At 53.5% G+C, this 21,014-nt stretch overlaps 1 protein-coding gene across 2 annotated transcripts in view; it reads right to left on the bottom strand.

Annotated features, from left to right (window-relative positions):
- UPF1 (UPF1 RNA helicase and ATPase) overlaps nucleotides 1–20,053 on the bottom strand; it is a 38,779-nt gene extending 18,726 nt beyond the window's left edge. For both annotated transcript variants that reach the window (XM_005588482.4, XM_005588484.3), the window contains exons 1-3: nucleotides 19,572–20,053; nucleotides 3,909–4,048; nucleotides 2,199–2,288 (exon numbers count right to left, since the gene is read on the bottom strand). In XM_005588482.4, coding sequence (XP_005588539.1) covers nucleotides 2,199–2,288; nucleotides 3,909–4,048; nucleotides 19,572–19,802 — 461 coding nt within the window. In that variant the 5' untranslated portion in view covers nucleotides 19,803–20,053. The remainder of the gene's footprint in view (nucleotides 1–2,198; nucleotides 2,289–3,908; nucleotides 4,049–19,571) is intronic.
- Between the last annotated feature and the right edge of the window lie 961 nt (nucleotides 20,054–21,014).

The raw sequence follows: 21,014 nt of genomic DNA, 5'->3' as shown, positions 1-21,014 counted from the left end.
CCCAGAGTTTGGCTTTTCACCACTTCCAATTTTCGGGCCCCTGTTAAAAGTTCCGGTACCGTTCACGGTCCATTAGCAGAGGCAGTCACACCTCATCCATCTGGCATCTCCGGGGACCAGCCCTCCCCCAAACTAGCTCCCCACTGAGCACAAAAATCAATCCCAACTTGAACCACTTTTAAGGAAAACTTCCTTAACATGGTTCACATAGTTCCTGCCTTTTTTAAAGATCCTGCTTTCTTAAATCCAACTTATCAGGCCTAATTTAACCCATTGTTGGCCCAGGGCTGCTGTGGGGTCCGAGACATTTCCCACAAGGCCTCGGCCCCTTCTCTCCAAGGTCACCCCCCGCTGCCGCCACTTTTTGTGGCTTCTTCTGAAATCACTCCTCAGAGGCCCTGTGCCTACTTCTAGGAGCAACAGTCCCTCCTGCTTTGCTGCAGGCCGGGAAATCTGGTAAGCAGGCGACTGGAAACCCTGTAAAAAGCAGTAAAAGAGCTAAGCAGAGACGGGGGCTGTTCTGCAAAAGCCCAGGGCTGTGTCTGAAGCCCTGGCTGGCTCGGCTCCTTCCTTGCTGCGATATGGCCAGGACACTGTTCGCCTAAACCACGATCTGGGCTGAACCCTGCCCTGCGCCAAGCCTTCCAGCGCCTATCTGCCGTATCTAACAAGGATGCCCAGCTGCTCTGCCTTTGGGCTCTTCCAGTGTCTCCAGCAGCTCTGAACACGCCTGCAGGGCCTCCCAGCCTCCCTCACTGCGCCCTCTCTCTTCCCCTCTGGAAAACCATTCCTGCCAAAAGCTTCAGCTCAGCTAACCTTTCTCCCTGCCACGAGGCCCAGGATTCTCTAACCGGCCATGGCCGCTCTGGGCATCCCCAAAGCCCGACTCCACTCTGGAGCCCTGCCGGCCACGTGGGCAGAATCAGCCGTCTCCGTGTCTTCCCACGCATCCTCACCCTGTCACAGCCAAGCTCCCTGAGGGCCGGTGGCTGCTTCCTCACCTTCCCCTGGGCCTTGCACAGAATGCTCAGTGGTGCTTGGCTCGAGCCTGCTGTTTCTCAGAGGCCCTTTTGCTCACTTCCCTGTTCTTGGCTATGCTGACCGGAAGCTGGGGTTGCCAGCTAAGAGAAGTTTTATTTAGTTGCTTTTCCTGCACAAGAGGAACTAAATGCAAACATAGCAACACTTAAATTACCCAGAAGATTCTGAAAATGGGACAAGAATGTCATCTGGTTATCCAGAAGATACTTTTCTTTAAAAATCTTTTAAAAACAGCAGCCCCTTTCTCACCTTGCTCATAACACCATATTTCAAGTTACTAACTCAGAGATGCCACGAGATCTGACTGCTCCATCTGTAACCCTCCGAGACCCACAGCTGCCAAAGGCACAGGAGGGGGTTGGTGTCAGCGCAAGTAAGCCTGCCTCTGGGCTTTGGTCATTTTCTTTCTCCAGAATGTGAACCTCAGAAAAAGACCCCATTTCCTTGCTGGCACCTCAGAGCTCCGCCTCCCAGGCTCTGCTCCATCCTCTCCGGCAGTGGAGTGACCTGCACACAGCAGCGCGGAGGGAAGGGGAGCCGCTGGCATGGGACCCACCAGGACGAGAGTCCCACCACCGAGGCAAGACCACCGAACTCCCCCCTGGAATCTGGGCACCGAGAGAACACTGGTCCCGTCCCAAACACAAAACAAGCGACCCAGTCCAGCTGCAGCTGATCAACATCAGGAAGGCAAGCCCAGCGCCGACGGTCAAGTGAACTTAATTGAAGCCGATGATTCAGGATCTGGCCTGAATTAGCCTCCGGACAGCTCCGATGAGCTCAGGCCAGAGCGAGCCTGCTCAGGAACCAGCGCCCCTGGATGCCCGTTACTGCCTTGGGAACATCCTTCCGTTAATGAAGATCAGCGGGTGTGCCAAGAGCTCATCTTGCAGAAAAATCGAAATAAAAACTGGGAAGGAGAATTAAGCCAACCCTACTTGCATAATAAAAAGAGCCACAGAGAATAAATCAAGGGTAAATACATTAAGGCATTCACACACCACCATCTGTTTCAAGTTAAACCAGTCACAGAGGAGGAAAAAAACCAGGTTTGTTAGCGTGATTTTATATTGCACTTCGCTTCAACATTTCCATAATTTACACACAAATCTGAGCACAGCACTGATTAAAGACACATGCATGGTTTGATTATCTACCTGCCAGAAGTATTTCCACGTCCGTTGCAGAACCACTTCTTGCTGGTATTACAGTAAACCACGCAGGCAGGATCGTGTATTCCACAGTAACTAAAAAATCAAAACAGCGACAGTTACAGCTGGAAGCTTGCTCTCTGGTTTTCATTTGGCAAGATGTAAAATTCTTTCCTCTGACAACACTTTTAAGTTCTTCATTAAACACATACTCAACCCCAACAATCCCAGTAACCAAATCAAACCAGTTAACCAGGGCTTCCCAAACCCAAGAATGCAGGGAAGGGGTTGAGTATGTGGCAGAAGCTCCGAGGGGATGAGGAACAAAGCCACCTCCAAGGAGAGTGCTGCTGGAGGGAGGCCTCACTCCTCCAGGGACATTCTAGTCCCCGCTCTCTGGCCTGAAATTCAGGAACCCAGCCTCAGTCACAGTGGTCATGGTGAGCTGCGGGCTCCAGCAGAGGGCACTGTGCTCCCGGGAAGCTGGGCACAGACCCTGTAGCGGCAGCGCCCTGAAGCTCAGGCCCCAAAGCCCAAGCGAGGAGCCTCAGGAGAGCCTCACCCGACCGCTGGCTGTGGTCTTCTGAAAATCCACATACCAAACCCCAAACTGTTAGCTCCCCAGAGCCACATCAGGACTTATGGGCATCTCTGTGTGTTAAGAGAACACGATTACATACATGAAAACATCTGTAAATGAGAATGAGCAAAGAGCTGAGATGCAGGAAAGAGCGCCTGCCCACCAAGCCTAGGGAAGAGCAGCCTCAGTCCTGGAGCGCTGGGCAGCACGTGGGCCAGGAGCAGCAGGGAGGGCCCCAGGCGGGCGCCCAGAGAGAGAGGCAGGGCCCAGACCCAAACCTGCCCTGTCGCCCAGGCTGGAGTGCAGTAGTGTGATTTTGGCTCATTGCAACCTCTGCCTCCCGGGTTTACCCCATTCTCCTGCCTCAGCCTCCCAAGCAGCTGGGATTACAGGTACCCGCCACCACGCCCAGCTAATTTTTTGTATTTTTAGCACAGACGGGGTTTCACCATGTTAGCCAGGATGGTCTCCATCTCCTGACCTCGTGATCCACCAGCCTCGGCCTCCCAAAGTGCTGGGATTACAGGTGTGAGCCACCGCGCCCAGCCAAAACCTTCTCTCCTCTTCTAATCTACATTTCCTCACTTGTGTGTCACAAAAATACAGAAATAAGCCTCATCAAGGGACGATCCCGCTCGAGATGAGAATTCCAAATTCGTCAACATGCAGGTCTGTCCACTAACTACTGTCTTCACGTCCAGTTCTCCAGGCACAGCCAAGGCACGGGGAGGCAGGGATGCCCCAGAACCCTGAAGCAACCGCTCTGCGGGGCATCTCAGCTGCTCCACTCACCCTCCCACCCCAGATGCTCACCCAATGCCATGACAAATTCTTTCTAGTGAGTGAGTGCACAGGTACCAGGCAATGCCCCCAGGGCCTGAGGAGGCCAAAAGAAGGAAAACTTTTCCCACCTCCTGGTGAATTCAGGGTGTCGGAGGTTGCTGAGCCCACCTCCTGACTGATAACAGGCCTCGGCTGTGAACGTGGCCTAAGCAACTTCCTTACTCCCGAGGACACCACCACCCAGAGTCACAGCACAAAGGCACCACCCTGTACCTGGGAAGTGAGTGTCCCAGGCCCATGCCAGAGGCACCCACCTGTCAGCACATGCCCAGGCCCGGCTGAGCCCAGCTCACCTGCAGGCGTGTATGGGGAGATCCTTCGTGTAATAGGTGTCTTCTTCATCTTCCTCGAAGTTCAACTCGGCCAACAACTGGCTGGTCTTGGCTACACTGTCGTCCACAGCCCCATTCTGCAGGATGCCTTCGGGCCCAACCTGCAGCAGAACGCAGTGTCACCCGAGCGAGGCTGCAGCTTCTGGGACTCAGTGCAGAAGGACCAGCCTCGATGGCTCTGGTGTGACACCCTGGCCTCATCTCCGCTTTGAGACAGTTTCCCTTGTTTTGACTGAATTTCACTCTTCTGTAGCAAACCTACCTGGTCAGAAAAGGGCCACTGGTGGCCTCCTGTACCCCCGGTCCCCCACACAACTGGTCTAACCCCCACCTAGCCACAGAGCCACATCCATGTCCACAACCAGGATGCCTAGGAAGATGCTTCTTCCCTGTGACTGAGGACCACAAGGAGCAGGGTGACTTTTACAGACTGACAGCAGTGTGCCCTGAGGACAGCTCCATGATGCCAGACCCACCACAGTGTAAGGCTCATCAAATACTACAAGGCTGCCACCCATGCGGATGTGGAAACGTCACCGGCCACATCCACCACCACCTCGCCCTCCCCATCGCTTCAGGCAGCCCTGAGGATGAAGTAGCAACTGAACACTGAGATACCCTTGGCAACCCAGGCCACACCCTCACTAAAGGCACCTCTGCCATGTTCAGCAAAGGCAGACAGCACATGGCTCTAAGTCATCAGGCCACAGACTGCACAGGACACCTGCAAGGAGACCACATAGCCACTGGGGCTCCTCAAGAACCAGCACCTCAAATGACATGGTCAACAGTCCCTGGCATGGCCCCCATAGGCCACCTAACCCCACCATCGGGTCAGGCAGCAGGAGCACTGTGTCGCGGCGGGACACAGGGTGGCACAAAATTAAGGGCCAGGGAGGAGTGACAGGAGCTCCCCGAGGGACGGCACCAAATCTCCCCACTGCCAGTCCCAGCACCCCAGGCAGCCCCTCAGCCTAATGCCCTTGCTGTGTGACGCAGCACCTGTGCGAGCCTAAGGACAGGTGCTCATGGGGAGCAGCACCCCACAGAGACCCCTCCGGCCCGCCTGGCTGGGGCACGTGGGCACGTTCTACCTGCACGCGTGCAGATGCACACTGGGCCCACTGCTGCCCTGCAGTGATCTGGTCACAACACAAGCTGACTTCTGGGTTAATTTCTCCCTCCAGTCTCTGAAAAGTTTCAAGATTAAACATTAATTTCAAAAATACATTTGACCCTAGAAACTATCATGAAATGAGCTAGAACAGGAGTAGGGGACAGTGCCGCCTGGCAAAGAGAAGTCCCACGGCCCACGCCAGGCGACACGATGGGTGGAGAAAAGGGTCATCATCTTCAGCTGGCAGAGAGCTGCCACTCCACTAAGTAAAGTCCTTTGAGGCGGCCGGGCGCAGTGGCTCAAACCTGTAGTCCCAGCACTTTGGAAGGCCGAGACGGGCGGATCACGAGGTCAGGAGATCAAGATCATCCTGGCTCACACGGTGAAACCCCATCTCTACTAAAAAATATAAAAAACTAGCCGGGCGAGGTAGCGGGCGCCTGTAGTCCCAGCTAATGTAGTCCCAGCTACTCGGGAGGCTGAGGCAGGAGAATGGCGTAAACCCGGGAGGCGGAGCTTGCAGTGAGCTGAGATCACACCACTGCACTCCAGCCTGGGCGACACAGCCAGACTCCGTCTCAAAAAAAAAAAAAAAAAAAAAAAAGTCCTTTGAGGCTGTCAACCTATCCACTCACCAGGGAGGCTCTGGAGGGGCAGGGCCTCCCTGTACTCACCCCAGGCATTTACCACTGGGCTGGGAAGCCCAAGAAACAGCTCCTCAGCAGGGCGGATCACCTGAGGTCAGGAGTTCGAGACCAGCCTGGCCAATATGGTGAAATCCCGTTTCTACTAAAACTACAAAAAATTAGCTGCACATGGTGGCACTTCCCTGTAATCCCAGCTACTCAGGGAGCTGGGACAGGAGAATCTCTTGAACCCGGGAGGCGGAGGTTGCAGTGAGCTGAGATTGTGCCATTGCACTACACCTTGGGCAACAAGAGCTAAATTCCATCTCAAAAAAAAAAAAAAAAAGAAAAAAAGGCAGCTCCTCCCATCACCTCTGCTCTGGAAACAGTATTTAAAAGACATATCCTAGAATTCCCAGTTCCTAGCCATACATGAGGCCCCAGAGCTGGTCCCTAACTCTTTTAGTTCTGGATGTGAACCTAGCTACGACTAAAACCACACCCTGGAGGTCCATCTAAGAGCCGTACAGGGGCTTTCTGCCCAGAGACAGTTGCTCCCGCCACACTCCAGAACTCAGACCATGTATCAGGGCAGCACAGCAGTAGGTCACTTCAAGGCTAGGAATGGTGGCTCACACCTGTTATCCCAACACTTTGGGAGGATCGCTTGAGCCCAGCAGTTCTTTTTTTTTTTTTTTTTTTTTTTTTTTGAGACGGAGTCTCGCTCTGTCGCCCAGGCTGGAGTGCAGTGGTGCGATCTCGGCTCACTGCAAGCTCCGCCTCCCGGGTTCACGCCATTCTCCTGCCTCAGCCTCCCGAGTAGCTGGGACTACAGGCGCCCACAACCGCGCCCGGCTAATTTTTTTTTTTTTTTTTTTTTTTTTTTTTTTTTTTTTGAGACGGAGTCTCGCTCTGTCGCCCAGGCTGGAGTGCAGTGGCCGGGTCTCAGCTCATTGCAAGCTCCGCCTCCCGGGTTCACGCCATTCTCCTGCCTCAGCCTCCGGAGTAGCTGGGACTACAGGCGCCCGCCACCTCGCCCGGCTAGTTTTTTGTATTTTTAGTAGAGACGGGGTTTCACCATGTTAGCCAGGATGGTCTCGATCTTCTGACCTTGTGATCCGCCCGTCTCGGCCTCCCAAAGTGCTGGGATTACAGGCTTGAGCCACCGCGCCCGGCCCTAATTTTTTTTTGTATTTTTAGTAGAGACGGGGTTTCACCGTGGTCTCGATCTCCTGACCTTGTGATCCGCCCACCTCGGCCTCCCAAAGTGCTGGGATTACAGGCGTGAGCCACCGCGCCCGGCCAAGCCCAGCAGTTCTTGAGACCAGCCTGGGCAACACAGCCAAGATCCTGTCTCCACAAAAAAATACGCAAATGAGTCAGGTGTGGTGGTGTGCACTTGCAGTCCCAGCTGCTCAGGAGGTTTAGGCCGGAGGAGTGCTTGACCCCAGGAGGTCAAGGCTGCTGTGAGCTATGATGGTACCACTGCACTTCAGCCTGAGCAACAGACCAAGACCCTGTCTCTCTTAACACCACCAACAAAAAGCCTGGCCAACATGGCAAAACCCCGTCTCTACTAAAAATACAAAAAATTAGCCGGGCATGGTGATGCGCACCTGTAACCCTAGCGCAGGAGAATCGCGTAAACCCAGGAGGTGGAGGTTGCAGTGAGCCGAGATCACACCACTGCACTCCAGCCTAAGTGACAGAGCAAGACTTTGTCTGAAAAAAAAAGAAAAAGTCACTTCATTCCTGCAGACAAAAACCACAGAAATTCAAAAACTCAAAAATCCCCCCCACCAAATGTGCCATCATAAACTCTCAGGCCACAGACATCTACTCCAACCCTTGCACCACTGCCTGCATTTGCCAGCGCCCAGGCCTTGCACCTGCTGTTCCCTCAGCCTCAGGGTGAGGTCCACAGGGTACCTCTCAGGCAGGCATCCTTTGACCCCACCTCGGGGTCCCGTGGGGCACTGTCTGTCCTGCTCCCTGCCGTGAGCCCACCACCTGGGTGGAGCCTGCACTCCAGGAGGCCCTCAACATTGTTGGCTAAAGGCCAAGCTCAAAAGGCAAAGCGGCTCATCCCTGATTCTCTAATTCCAAGGCTTAAATAAAAGAGAGGGCAGGAGGCCAGGCGCGGTGGCTCATATCTGTAATCCCAGCACTCTGGGAAGCCAAAGCAGGAGGATCTTGAGCCCAGGGTTTGAGAACAGCATGGGCAACACAGTGAGGCCTCATCTCTATTTTTAAAAAAAGATAGTTTTGCTCTTGTTGCCCAGGCTGGAGTGCAACGGTGTGATGTTGGCTCACCACAACCTCCATCTCCCGGGTTCAAGCAATTCTCCTGCCTCAGCCTCCCAAGTAGCTGTGATTACAGGTATGCACCACCACGCCTATTTTTAGTAGAAACAGGGTTCCTCCATGTTGGTCTGGCTGGTCTCGAACTCCCAACCTCAGGTAATCCTCCCGCCTCAGCCTCCCAAAGTGCTGGGATTACAGGTTCATGTGAGCTGGGATTACAGGTTCACCGTGCCCAGCCCCCTGCCAAATTTAATTTTAAAAATTGTAAAAGAAAAAAAGGGGAGGGAATAGGAAGTCACCACACCCTCAGAGTGATGACTGCCAAGCTGCAGGGTCTCTGAGCCCTCTCAAGGCAGACGGTTGCCAGGAGGTCTGGCCCCCAAACTGGAAGGATTCTGCCCTGATATTTCCTCTAACTTATTTTGAAAAATTCCAAAGCTACAGAAATCAGACCCCCACACCCCTCCTGCTGGTCACCCTCCATCACATCCCCCCGCACTTCAGCTCCCCCTCTTGCTCTCACACACTTATCTTTCCCGGACCTATTTCAGAGTGGCAGGCCCCAGGGGGAGAGCTTTCTCCACATCCCCACAAAACAGCTGGCTCATGAGCACATCCAGCCTGCCACACTGTTGGCTAATACACATTCACACATCACCCCAATGCTTATAACGTCTTTTATAGGTTTTTTAAAATCCAAGTTCCAGTTAATGACTGCATGTGATTTGTGATGTCTCGTTAGCCTCCTTTTAATCTATTAGTGTGAACCACGTAAAACTGCTAGGAGATGACCATCTTTCACATAGTCCCACCACCCAACACAGTGGTCCCCAGGCTCTCCATTCCTTTATTTTTTTGAGACAGGGTCTTGCTCTGCCACCCAGGCTGGAGTGTGGTGGTAGAATCATAGCTCATTGCAGCCTCAAACTCCTGAACTTAAGAGATCCTCTTGCCTCAGCGTCCCGAGCAGCTGGGACTACAGGTGTGCATGATGCCTGGAAAGTTTTTTAATTTTTCAATACGCTGCCTAGGCTCACATTTGTTCTTCCCAAAGAGGAAGTGCCTCTCGCCTCCCCTCTCACCAATGGCACCTGTGTGGACCGGAAGACCCTTGTTCCAGCCAGGTGTGCTAAAGTCCGCATGAGGTTCATTTCAGCAGGCCTAGAATGCGAGGCATCCCCAGCTCACCTCAGGCCGCCCCTGCCTTCCCAGCCCAGGGATCAGCCACTCTCCCAGGAGCCCACAGCCTGAGATGAAATCCACTCCACACCTGCAGCAAGAAGCCAAAGTGTGACGATAAGGGGCTCAGTCCAGAAGGTGCACACCTCACAGGACAACAACCTAGACCAGACTGCAGCTTCGCGGATGAAAAGCAGCAGGAGAGGCTGCTCGGAAAGAAGGGCCCAGAGACAGCCATCATCTCAAGAGCAGACCTCCAGGATCCCAGGAAAGAATCTGACTGTGGAGAGAGGCCAACTGTCCCTACATATCAGACAATCGTGAAAAACCATTGTTGACACTGCTTGTCTGATAATGGCGCTGCAGCTATGCAAAATAGGTACCCTTTTTTGCTTCTAGAAATGCATACTACATACTGCAGGTCAAAATGGCTGAGTATCACCAATTCACAGAGCTCCACCTCAGACGCAAAGGTGAAATGACACAAGAGACTTGCTTTAAAAACACACACCAGTGAAAAAACAAAGAAAACGGAGAGAAAACCTTCACAACTGTCACATCAGGGAGACAGAGGCACAGGGCTCACTAGCTCTTGTATGTTAGAGAATTCATCCTAGATGTTTCTACACGGAGGATGCAGTGGGGCTGCAAACTATGTGCTATGGATCCCCGTGCTGAAAAAGGTGAGGATGGTGCAGGCAGCGTGGCTCTGACCAATCACCTCTGACTGGGATCTGCAGCCCCCTCTCTCAGGGCCGCCAGGAGCCTGCACTCACTCTGCAAGGAGCTGATGCTTCAGGAAGGTGCCATGCTCACTGTCGCAAGGGCTCTCCAGAGTCTAATGAGCCACCCTTGCACATCTAGACACCACCTTGGCAAAGGCCCATGGGACCTGAGAAGTCCGGGTGGGTTACCGGGCTCTTTGTTTGTTTGTTTTTTGAGGCGGAGTCTTGCTCTGTCGCCCAGGCTGGAGTGCAGTGGCCAGATCTCAGCTTACTGCAAGTCTGCCTCCCGGGTTCATGTCATTCTCCTGCCTCAGCCTCCCGAGTAGCTGGGACTACAGGCACCCGCCACCATGCCTGGCTAATTTTTTGTATTTTTAGTAGAGACGGGGTTTCACCGTGTTAGCCAGGATGGTCTCGATCTCCTGACCTCGTGATCCACCCACCTCAGCCTCCCAAAGTGCTGGAATTACAGGCATGAGCCACCGCACCCAGCCGGTTACCCGGCTCTTAAGCTGCTATTTGATCAACACAGAAAAAGGCACGAGGACCTGCTGCCAGCCGTGGTACCCCAGGACCCAGCAGCCCCCCATGTATCAGAGAAAGCAGAACTTTGCTCTCAAAGGAACGTGCTCCAGCAAGGAGAGTTCAAGGCCATGAACCCTCCGTGACAGCGGAGACCTGAACAGCACTGGTGCCAAGGCCTGGACCCAACCTTCCCACCATGCCCCTCGGTTCTGAATGCCACAGAGCATAGCTGGGTGTCACGGCCCTTCTCTGCCAAGCTAGACTATTCCAACCACCATGAAAGCACTCCCACCACCATGACAAGTACAAACTGCCTCTCAGTTGTGAGCTGCTGCCCAGCATGTGCCCTTTAGCTTCCCTGCAGCCACTCTGGGGAGGTCTCTCCCTCTCGCAAGGCCCTCAGGGCAGTGCCTCCCCAGCGAGAGAGCCCTGGCTCAGCCTGGGGAATTACGGACCCTGATGAGACCACAGTCAGGAGCTGGTGCTGCTTTTTAGTCTGTGGCTCCTTGTGAGGACTGGGAGGGGGCACCCGGTACCCTGGCAGTTCCCACAGGCACACACACTAACTCACTTACTCATGCATACACACACGTGCACATGCAGCCCTGACCCCGGTGTCCTCCATCTCCGCTGCCCTGTGGCCCCTCCATCCGTTCGGGGTCCAACCTGGGCCACACCGCCCAACCTCCAACACCACGGCCCCTCCCCTAACCCCCACCACTGCCATCTCAGAGCCCTCCTCTGAGCCTTGGTCAAGGCACCCCAGCAGCTCCTAAAGGCTCCAGGACACAGCCCAGCCCCTGCCCTGGCCCCACACCCACCCTCCCTCCTTCTAGGCAAAGTGCTGTGCCCACCCCTCTGCCTGACAGGTACAGCTTCTGAACAGCTCCAGAGGCGCCATTCCTGCAGGCTTTCCCTTAGCATAGGAGCCCACCCCTCCGCCTGGGGCCCCCACGGCACCCTGGCCAGGCGGCATGTGCTGTCTTCTAATACTGCAACCGCAGGGGTCAAAGGCTTCACTCTCCCTTTGCTGGCCTCACTGCCCTCAGTCCCACAAGCACAGCAAGGCCAGGAAGTAAGAAAACAGCAGGGATGGCTGGAGTCCAGGGCCAGGCTGAAGAGGTTGCCCCGGCAGCTCACAGAGGGTGCAAAAGAACATAACAGACATGGGCTTAAAGGCGGGAGCACGGGGCCAGGGCTTGGCCACGTATCTGACCTCCCCAGGGCAGGGCTCAGCCCAAGGGGGTGGACACACCTCCCTAACAGGTGACCTTGGGTGTGAGCACAGGGTCTGACAAGCGGTGGTGGGGAGGGAGCAGAAAGGAGCGAAAGAGAAATCAAAGAAATCAGAGACAGCAAGGCACTGCGGTGGTGGCTGCCCAATTCTGTAAGTTTACTAAAACAGCACTAAGTTCTACACTTAAAAACAAAGGGGCCAGGTGTGGTGGCTCATGCCTGTAATCTCAGCAGCTTGGAAGGCCAAGGTGGGAGATCACCTGAGGTCAGGAGCTCCAGACCAGCCTGGCCAACAAGGTCAAACCCAGTCTCTACTAAAAATACAAAAATTAGCTGGGCGTGGTGGTGTGCACCTGTAATCCCAGCTACTCAGGCTGAGGCAGGAAAATCACTTAAATCCGGGAGGCGGAGGTTGTAGTGAACCAAGATCGTGCCACTGCACTCCTGGGCAACAGTGCAACAGTGCAAGACTCCGTCTAAATAGAAAAGAAGGGGGTTCCCCGATAGGTCATCAGACCTCAATCAAACCAAGAGAGAAATGTGGTGGCAGCTGATGGTGGTGAGCTCTTGTGGTGGTGGTAGCCGGGCTGAGAGGGAACTCTTTTTAGTTAGTCCTGGTATAGTATTAGTTATAACCCCCCACCCCGTCATCCTGAATCTGGGTAATTAATTGGGATAAAAATAGAAGTCGTTTCGTGTATTCACCACTAACAGTAAAGTGTCAGCTCAGGTCACTTTCACATGATCACTGGGACTCTCCTAACAATTTGAAAACACACCCGGTAAGTCTACTAAGGGGTAAGTACTGACCAAACACTTGCCAGCACTCCTCCAGGTAATGGCATCTTATCTTCAATGTTCTGGCACCCTGAAACCACACCTGGGCTACCCGAGGATTCAAAAAAACAAAATGAGCTTTTTTTTTTTTTTTTTTTTTTTTTAAAAGATGGAGTTTTGCTCTTGTTACCCAGGCTGGAGTGCAGTGGCACAATCTCGGCTCACTGCAACCTCTGCCTCCCGGGTTCAAGCGATTCTCCTGATTCAGCCTCCTGAGTAGCTGGGATTACAGGCATGTGCCACCACACCCAGCTAATTTTGTATTTTTAGTAGAGACAGATTTCTCCACGTTGGTCAGGCTGGCCTCCGACTCCCGACCTCAGATGATTTGCCTGCCTTGGCCTCTCAAAGTGTTGAGATTACAGGCATGAGCCACCAAGCCCGGCCTGTATTTTCTTCTTTTTATTAAGACAAGATCTCACTCTGTCACCCAGGCTGGAGTGTAGTGGTGCAATCATGGATCACTGCAACCTCTGCCTCCCAGGCTCAAGCGATCCTCCCACCTTAGCCTCCTGAGTAGCTGAGGCCACAGGCACGTGCCACCAGGCCCAGCTGATTTTTGTATTTTTTTTGTACAGATAGGGTTTCACCATTTTGCTCAGGCTTGTCTCAAACTCCTGAGCTCAAATGATCTGCCTTCCTCAGCCTCTCAAAGTACTGGGATTACAGGCATGGGCCATCGTGCCCAGCCACACGCGCAAATTTTATTTATTTTTATTTATTTATTTTTTTTTTGAGACAGAGTCTCGCTTAGTCGCCCAGGCTGGAGTGCAATGGCGCGATCTCGGCTCACTGCAAGCTCCGCCTCCCGGGTTCACGCCATTCTCCTGCCTCAGCCTCCCGAGTAGCTGGGACTACAGGCGCCCGCCGCCTCACCCGGCTAATTTTTTGCATTTTTAGTAGAGACGGGGTTTCACCGTGTTAGCCAGGATGGTCTCGATCTCCTGACCTCGTGATCCGCCCGCCTCGGCCTCCCAAAGTGCTGGGATTACAGGCGTGAGCCACCGTGCCCGGCGCAAATTTTAAACTTACCACTTTTAGGAACCCAAGACTGTATGGAACTCACCCTGCCTTGGTCATAATCTCAGGGCTCAGCAGAAGATGGCATGTTCAACTCGACAAGGATGAGTCAGGACAGCCATCCTTCCAGGAACTCTGACAGCATCAGGACAATGGCTTTGAAGACAAAGTAGCAACTTTTTTTTTCTTTTTTTCTTGTTGAGACAGAGTCTCACTCTGTTGCCCAGGCTGGAGCGCAGTGGCGCTATCTCTGCTCACTGCAAGCTCCGCCTCCTGGGTTCACGCCATTCTTCTGCCTCAGCCTCCCGAGTAGCTGGGACTACAGGTGCCCGCCACCACGCCCAGCTAATTTTTTGTATTTTTTAGTAGAGACGGGGTTTCACCGTGTTAGCCAGGATGGTCTCGATCTCCTGACCTCGTGATCTGCCCGCCTCGGCCTCCCAAAGTGCTGGGATTACAGGCGTGAGCCACAGTGCCCGGCCAGTAGCAACTTTCTATCCTAAGTATTTTACCACTTGAAAAAGAAGTGAGCCCAGGTTTACACACTCAAGAGAAGTGGAGGCAATGCACAGGAGAAGTCTGGCAGGAGGAGAGTGAGGGCTGGATGACAGGTCGGCCAGGAGCTTTGGCTAGTTGTCCCTTATGATCCAGAAAGACAGCATGTTTTTCCTGGGGAAACAACTCATGCACTCAAAGTAAAATCCCAGTACGAGATGACTGTTCAGCTGTGACTCCCACAGGCTACCACAAGTGGAGAGGGAACAGGCAGTGCAGACCTGACCTGAGGATGAAGGAACAAAGTGGGACCAGTACCAAGCAGCAACTACAAGGTCACCCAGAACACCTGCACAAAAACATGCGTGTTGCCGCCTAAAAGGTCTGCACCTATCCACAGACCTCATACTTTCAGGTGAGCTAAGAAAAGCAAGTCAAACCAATAGGCATGCATTTTTCCCACCGAATGTACACGCTGCTTTGTTTAGCCATTCACCTGCTGATGGCCACTGGGGCTGCTTCCGGTTTGGGCTTCTCATGAACAGAGCTGCTGTCAGCATTTGGCGCAGCCCTACGTACGCACACCTTCAACTCTGCTAGGTCACAGGTAGGTGTATGGCATGAGAGTTGGCACAATGGCTCACGCTGTAATCCCAACACTTGGGAGGCCTGGAGTGAGAGGATCTCTTGAGCCCAGGAGTTCAAGACCAGATTGGGTAACATGGCAAAACCCCATCTCTACAAAAAACAGAAAAATCAGCCAGACATGGTGGCACACACCTGTAGTCCCAGCTACCTGGGAGGCTGAGGTGGGAGAATCACTTGAGCCCAGGAGGTCGAGGCTGCAGTGAGCCATGATCATGCCACTACCTGGTGACAGAGTGAGACTTTGCCTTAAAACAAAAACACAAAACCCAAGTAGCACTTTCAGCCTTTTAAAAAAAAGTGTGGCAGGCCAGGTGCAGTGGCTCACGCCTGTAATCTCAGCACTTTAGGAGGTAGAGGAGGGCAGATCATGAGCTCAGGAGATCAAGATCATCCTGACTAACATTGTGAAACCCTGCCTCTATAAAAAATACAAAAAATTAGCCGGGTGTGGTAGCACGCACCTGTAGTCCCAGTTATTAGGGAGGATAAGGCAGGAGAATCACTTCAACCCAGGAGGTGGAGGTTGCTGTGAGCGAGATTGCACCACTGCACTCCAGCCTAGGCCACAGAGCAAGACTGTCTCAAAAAAAAAAAAAAAAGGGTGCCATGGGAATGGATGGGTAGTGATATCTCCCTGACTTTTCTTTCCAGTTTCATTGAGGTATAATTGACATACCATAAGCTGCAAATGTTTAGTGTGCCATTTTAGAAACTGACATATGTCAATGTACTTAAACACCCATAAAACTGTCACATCATGATAATAAAAAACATACATCACCCCCAAGTTTCCTGTGCCCTTTGTCACCTGCCAGCCCTTTCCCTCCCCTTTCCCCTTTCTGTCCAGCCACCACTGGTCTGTTTTCTATTGCTGCAGGCTAGCTGGCACTTTCTAGAATTTTGTATGAATTAAATTATACGATGAATCACACATTCAAAAAAGTAATTATTATGAGACACATCCATGTTGTTGCAGGTATCAATAGTTTGTTCCTTCTTAATACTGAGCAATATTTCCAACTCTTAAGAGTTTCACTTTAATTCCCGTTTGGAGGATACAGGGCAGAAGCTACAGTCAAGAGGAAATATTCCAACCAGGCAGACCAAAAGACTTGTAACACCAGCCATTATGCAAAGGACTTCTGAAATTACCTTCACTGTCCTGGGAGCAGGAGAGGTGGCAGCAGAGATGGGCCCAGGAAAGGGTCGGATGCTCGAAAACTGTCCCTTTATCTTAAGGACACTTGGCAATACTGTGTCAGTGCTTTTCATCCCAGGATCTCAAGGGCTTTGATAAATACCAGTTTCATTTCATAAACAAGAAAAGGAGTGTTACCTGAGCCAGCCCTGAGTATAGGGAGTCACCCCTGCTGCCACTTTCCCACCCCGGTGGGGACACACACTCTTGTCTTTCAACAGACATTAAGGAAAAACCAACTGTGCGAAATCAGTTCAGGTGCGGTTGGTATGGAAAGCGGCTACACACTGGAAAACAGTCTCGCAGTTGCTGAAACCATTAAACCCAGAGTTACTATGCGGCCCAGCACGTCTATAAACACATCCACGCAGAAACCTGTACATGCATGGCCACAGCAATGCTATTCACAAGAGCCAAGAGGTGGAAACAACCCAAATGTCCATCAACAGAAGACAAGATAAACAAAACATGGTTCATCCATCTGGACCATTCCACCAATGGAATATTACTAAGCCTTAAAAAGGAATGAAATGCTGGCCGGGTGTGGTGGCTTACGCTTGTAATCTCAGCACTTTGGGAGGCCAAGGCAGGCGGATCACAAGGTCAAGAGATCGAGACCATCTGGCCAACATGGTGAAACCCCGTCTCTACTAAAAATACAAAAATTAGCCAGGCGTGGTGGCACACACCTGTAATCCCAGCTACTAGTGAGGCTGAAGCAGGAGAATCGCTTGAACCCGGGAGGCAGAGGTTGCAGTGAGCCAAGATAGCGCCACTGCACTCCAGCCTGGGCAACAGAGCGAGATTCTGCCTCAAAAAAAAAAAAAAAGGAATGAAATGCTGACACATGCCACAGCGTGGATGAACCTCGATCAGGTTCATTTTCCTGAATGCTCGGTCAGGGAGTAGCTACAAGGTGAGCTTTGTAGCTACTTCTCACACATCATGCAAAGTGAAAGAAACCAGACACAAAACACCACATATGATATGATTCCATTCATGTGAAATGCCCAGAACAGGCACATCTTAAGACAGAAAGCAGGTGAGTGGTTGCCAGGGGCTGGGGAAGGGAGGACAGATGGGCTAAGGGGTGCAGGGTTTATTTCTGGGGTGACATAAATGTTCTGAAATTTACTGTGGTAATGGCTGCACAACTCTGAATATACTAAATAAAAGCGGCCAAACTGTACACTTTAAATGGGTAAACTGTATGGTGCGGCAAGTGAATTCTATTTCAATAAAGCTGTTAAGCAAAAGTGACTGCAGGGCACTTGACAGCTGATTGCCACTTGCCCAGTAAAATAAAAATTAAAAAACAGAATGAGAAGCTTTCTGAGTCCTTCCAGGAGCCCCCAACTTAACAGCTGGTTACACAGCCAACTCCTGAGGACAAACAGGGAAAGTCTTCCCAAATCAATCCACACAAGTGATAACTTTCTTCCGCTTTCCCTTGAATTATATACACAGACTTCCTTGCCCCCAAACTCCGGTCTTCCCCTTGTGATGCAAAGGGATGCCACTCCCATTCCCCACTAACAAATCCAAATTACAGGTAACAGGTGGGTGGGGCATCTGGGTCAATTAAAAGTAGCACAGGACAAACCATCTGATGTCATCAGAACTCTAGTGAGCTCAACTGCAATGTTTACCTCCAGGGGAGCGTTTTAATGCTCTCCTTTTGTACAGCCCAGTGTGTTCAGGTGCACGGAAAAAAATCAATTGTTTCAACTGAAAGAGAAGGACATGCGCCACACTTAATCCCAAACGGAATGCCAGAAACAAAAGTAGAACTAAAGGCTGCCCCAGGTTTGCTGTTTTATGCTGGCCACAGTTAAAAGGATTCACAAGAAAATGATTACCTTTGACACCAGCCAACCCCTCTATCCGCGCTGTCACGCTCATGGCTCACTGCTCCACAGAGATCTTTACCCTGAGTCTCCCCGACAGGCTGGACTTCAGATTACAAACAGCCTATACAGTCGACTCACACATGGATCTAGGTTTCCTTTATGTTTAAAAGGAACAAAAATCCAACTGCCACCCCCATTTCACAGCTGCGGAAGCAGAAAGGTCTACAGGGCATAAAAACTACAAGGAGGCGGGGCCTCCGCAGGTCCTGCTCCCTTCTTCAAGGGACCTCTCCTCTCTCCCTCCCCACCTTCACAAAATGTAAACAAAACTGAAAAAACCACCCATACGTGCACACCTGTTCTCCTCACACCCAACTTTCTATTTTAAGGAATATGGGGTTAGAATGAGTCAAATGTTTCTTGCTTCCATTAGGGGCTAAAAGGAAGCCCAAGTGGGTGGTCTACCCACGGGAATGACTCAGCCGACTACCACGTAAGCCCCCCTCATGCAAGGACAGGGTCTGAGCTCACTCAGGATGAGCAAGGAGTGGTTCTCCCAGCTTTGAAACACCAGCACATGCCAAGGGACACCTGTGCCAAGGTGAGCCTCGGAGTTACTCCCTGTCAGGAAAATAAACCTGAGCGAGGGGTCAGGCACAAAGCAAGCCTAAAGTGAAAGCAACCTGAGATCCAGAGGATGATGAGGACATGCCCCTGGAGCCCGGTGCAACCCGCGCCCCCCCAGCCCCTCTCCCACCCCAGGCAGGCAGCACCCAGGACCAGGAAATGCATGCCTGATACTTCTCCCAACCCAAGCCCCCATTTAAATACCTAAGTAACCTTCTCTAAACATCCACATCATTAAAAATGAGTTTCCAACGTGGCAGACGCATTTATGTAAACCCATTACTGCTGTCTTATTGGAGGAACAAAACTCAAACCCAACTTTTCCAAGGCAAGAGTTGTGGAGTTATGTAACAGGTCGGTTTCAGCAACAGGCGATGCAAGAAAAAATAAAATACAAACTGCTTCCTGAATGATCTTAATAGCCAGCCAATGTGTGCTCCTCTATGGGAGGCAAAAATTCTTCCCTGCCTCAATCTTCCGCTGACCAGCGCCCTTATGCTTGGGAAAATTCGAACCTACAGCTCCGTGACTGTGGAAGGGGGGATGCCCAGATGGCTGTGACCACAGATGGGAGGTGGGACAGTGCGGCCGGACCCCCCATTGGGGAGACGGGGCAGAATCCCCGGACCAGGCCAGAGACAGGATTAGGGCAGGTCACCCTGGATACTCCCGGAAGGGGACTGAGGGAAGTCACTCAAGATCCGGCCTGAGCAAGACCCGGCCCAGGCCGTAGGGGAACTCGGGGCAGAAAACCGAGACCTGAGAAAGAGGGACCAGGGCAGGTCACCCTAGCCCGGAGAGAGTGGAAGAACTCAGACCAGGGCAGGTTACTCCAGGCCAGGCTGGTTGTGGGACACAAGGCAGGTCAGCCCGGGCCCAGGCGGAGGAGCAAACCCAGCCGGAGTAAAGGAAGAGGGTCAGGTTAGCTCGGACCCGAACGGAGTGGAGAACTCGAGGCAAGTCGGCCCAGCCCAGGAGTTGGGGGCCGAAGGAACTCAGCCAGGTCCAGGCCGGAGCGGGAGACCCGGGGCAGATCAGGCCAGGCCCGGGCAGAGTGCAGGACCTGGGGCAGGTAAGCTCAGGCCCAGCCGGAGTAGGGGACCCGGGGCAGGTCGCCCCAGGCCCGGCCGCGACGGGGGACTCCGGGCAAACCCAGGCCCGGCCCGAGACGGGCTAGGGACAGGTCTCAGGCGCCGAGACAAGGCCCGGGCTTCCGGCGCCGCCATGTGCCGCTCACCTGCGCGTCGAGCTGTCCCGCCGCGGCGCCCGCGCCCGCGCCGCCTGGGCCTCCCGCGCCGCCACCGCCCGGGCCGCCGGGGCCGCCGGGGGGCGTCTGCGTCTGGCTAGGAAGAGTAAAGTCGGTGAACTCGAACTCGGAGCCCTGTGTATCGGCGCCGAGCAGCTCGGCCTCCTCCGTGTCCAGGAAAGTGAGAGTCTGAGAGCTGGGCCCGTACGCCTCCACGCTCATGGTGCTGCCGGGTAGGGCCCTCGGGCCGGCTCCGCGCCGCACTCGAGCCCGCCGCCGCGCTGAGGCCTAGGCCGCAGGCCTCGGCTCGCTGCCGCTGTCGTCCCCGTACGCCTGGAAAGGACCGAACCGCCCTCCCCGGCGCCAGCCGAACCGAGATGTAAGAGCGCCGAGCCGCCGCCGCTGCCGCCGAGCCCCTCCGCGCCTCAGTTCCCCTCGAAGCCGCCCGCCGCTCGCAGCCCCGGGCAGGAACTGCCGCCACCGCCGCCGTCGCCGTGCGCGTGCGCGAGCCCGGCGCCGGCGGAAGCGCGCGCGCTCTTCGCGGACGCCGGGTGCCCAGCGGGACGACGGGACGCTCAACGCGCACGCGCAGGGGGTGAGGCTTTCAACCGCCGTCGCGGCGGCCCCTCGAGGACTTGGTCCCGCCCCAACTGCTAATCGGGGACTCCCGGGCGGCGGGTGGTGTGGACGTGGTGGTCTGCACCTGTGGTCGCTGCGACAGTGTTTCGGTTTAATTAAGCGCTAGCCGAATAGCCTACGTAGGTGATCTCGAAATGCCCAACTGGAGAGGCTGGGCAGGGACGACGCGCTCCCACTCCTGGCAAAAGCTGCTTGGAACTCAGTTTCCCCATCTGTAAAATGGGGGGTGCCTCGCACATAGTAGATGCTCCCTGTGCATTGGTTTAATAAGGGGGTGGGGCTCGGCGCGGTGGTCACACCTGTAATCCCAAACACTCGGAGGCTGAGGCGGGAGAACGGCTTGAACTCAGGAGTTCGAGACCAGCCTGGGAAACAGAGTGAGACTCCATCTCTACAAAAAATACAAAACTTAGGCCGGGCGCGGTGGCTCACGCCTGTAATCCCAGCACTTTGGGAGGCCGAGGCGGGCGGATCGCGAGGTCAGGAACTCGAGACCATCCTGGCTAACACGGTGAATCCCCGTCTCGACTAAAAATACAAAAAATTAGCCAGGCGTGGTGGCACGAGCCTGTAGTCCCAGCTACTTGGGAGGTTGAGGCAGGAGAATCGCTTGAACCTAGGAGGCGGAGCTTGCAGTGAGCCAAGATTGTGCCACTGCACTCCAGCCTGGGCGACAGAGTGAATCTCCGTCTCAAAAAATAAAATAAAAAAAATAGCTAAAAAAAATTAGCTAAGTGTGGTGGTTCTCACCACTGCACTCCAGGCTGGGTGACAGAGCGAGACCCTGTCTCAAAA

The sequence above is a fragment of the Macaca fascicularis genome, chromosome 19 (assembly GCF_037993035.2).
Source record: "Macaca fascicularis isolate 582-1 chromosome 19, T2T-MFA8v1.1".
Classification (NCBI taxonomy): Eukaryota; Metazoa; Chordata; class Mammalia; order Primates; family Cercopithecidae; genus Macaca; species Macaca fascicularis.
This window is presented reverse-complemented; position numbering and strand designations above follow the sequence as displayed.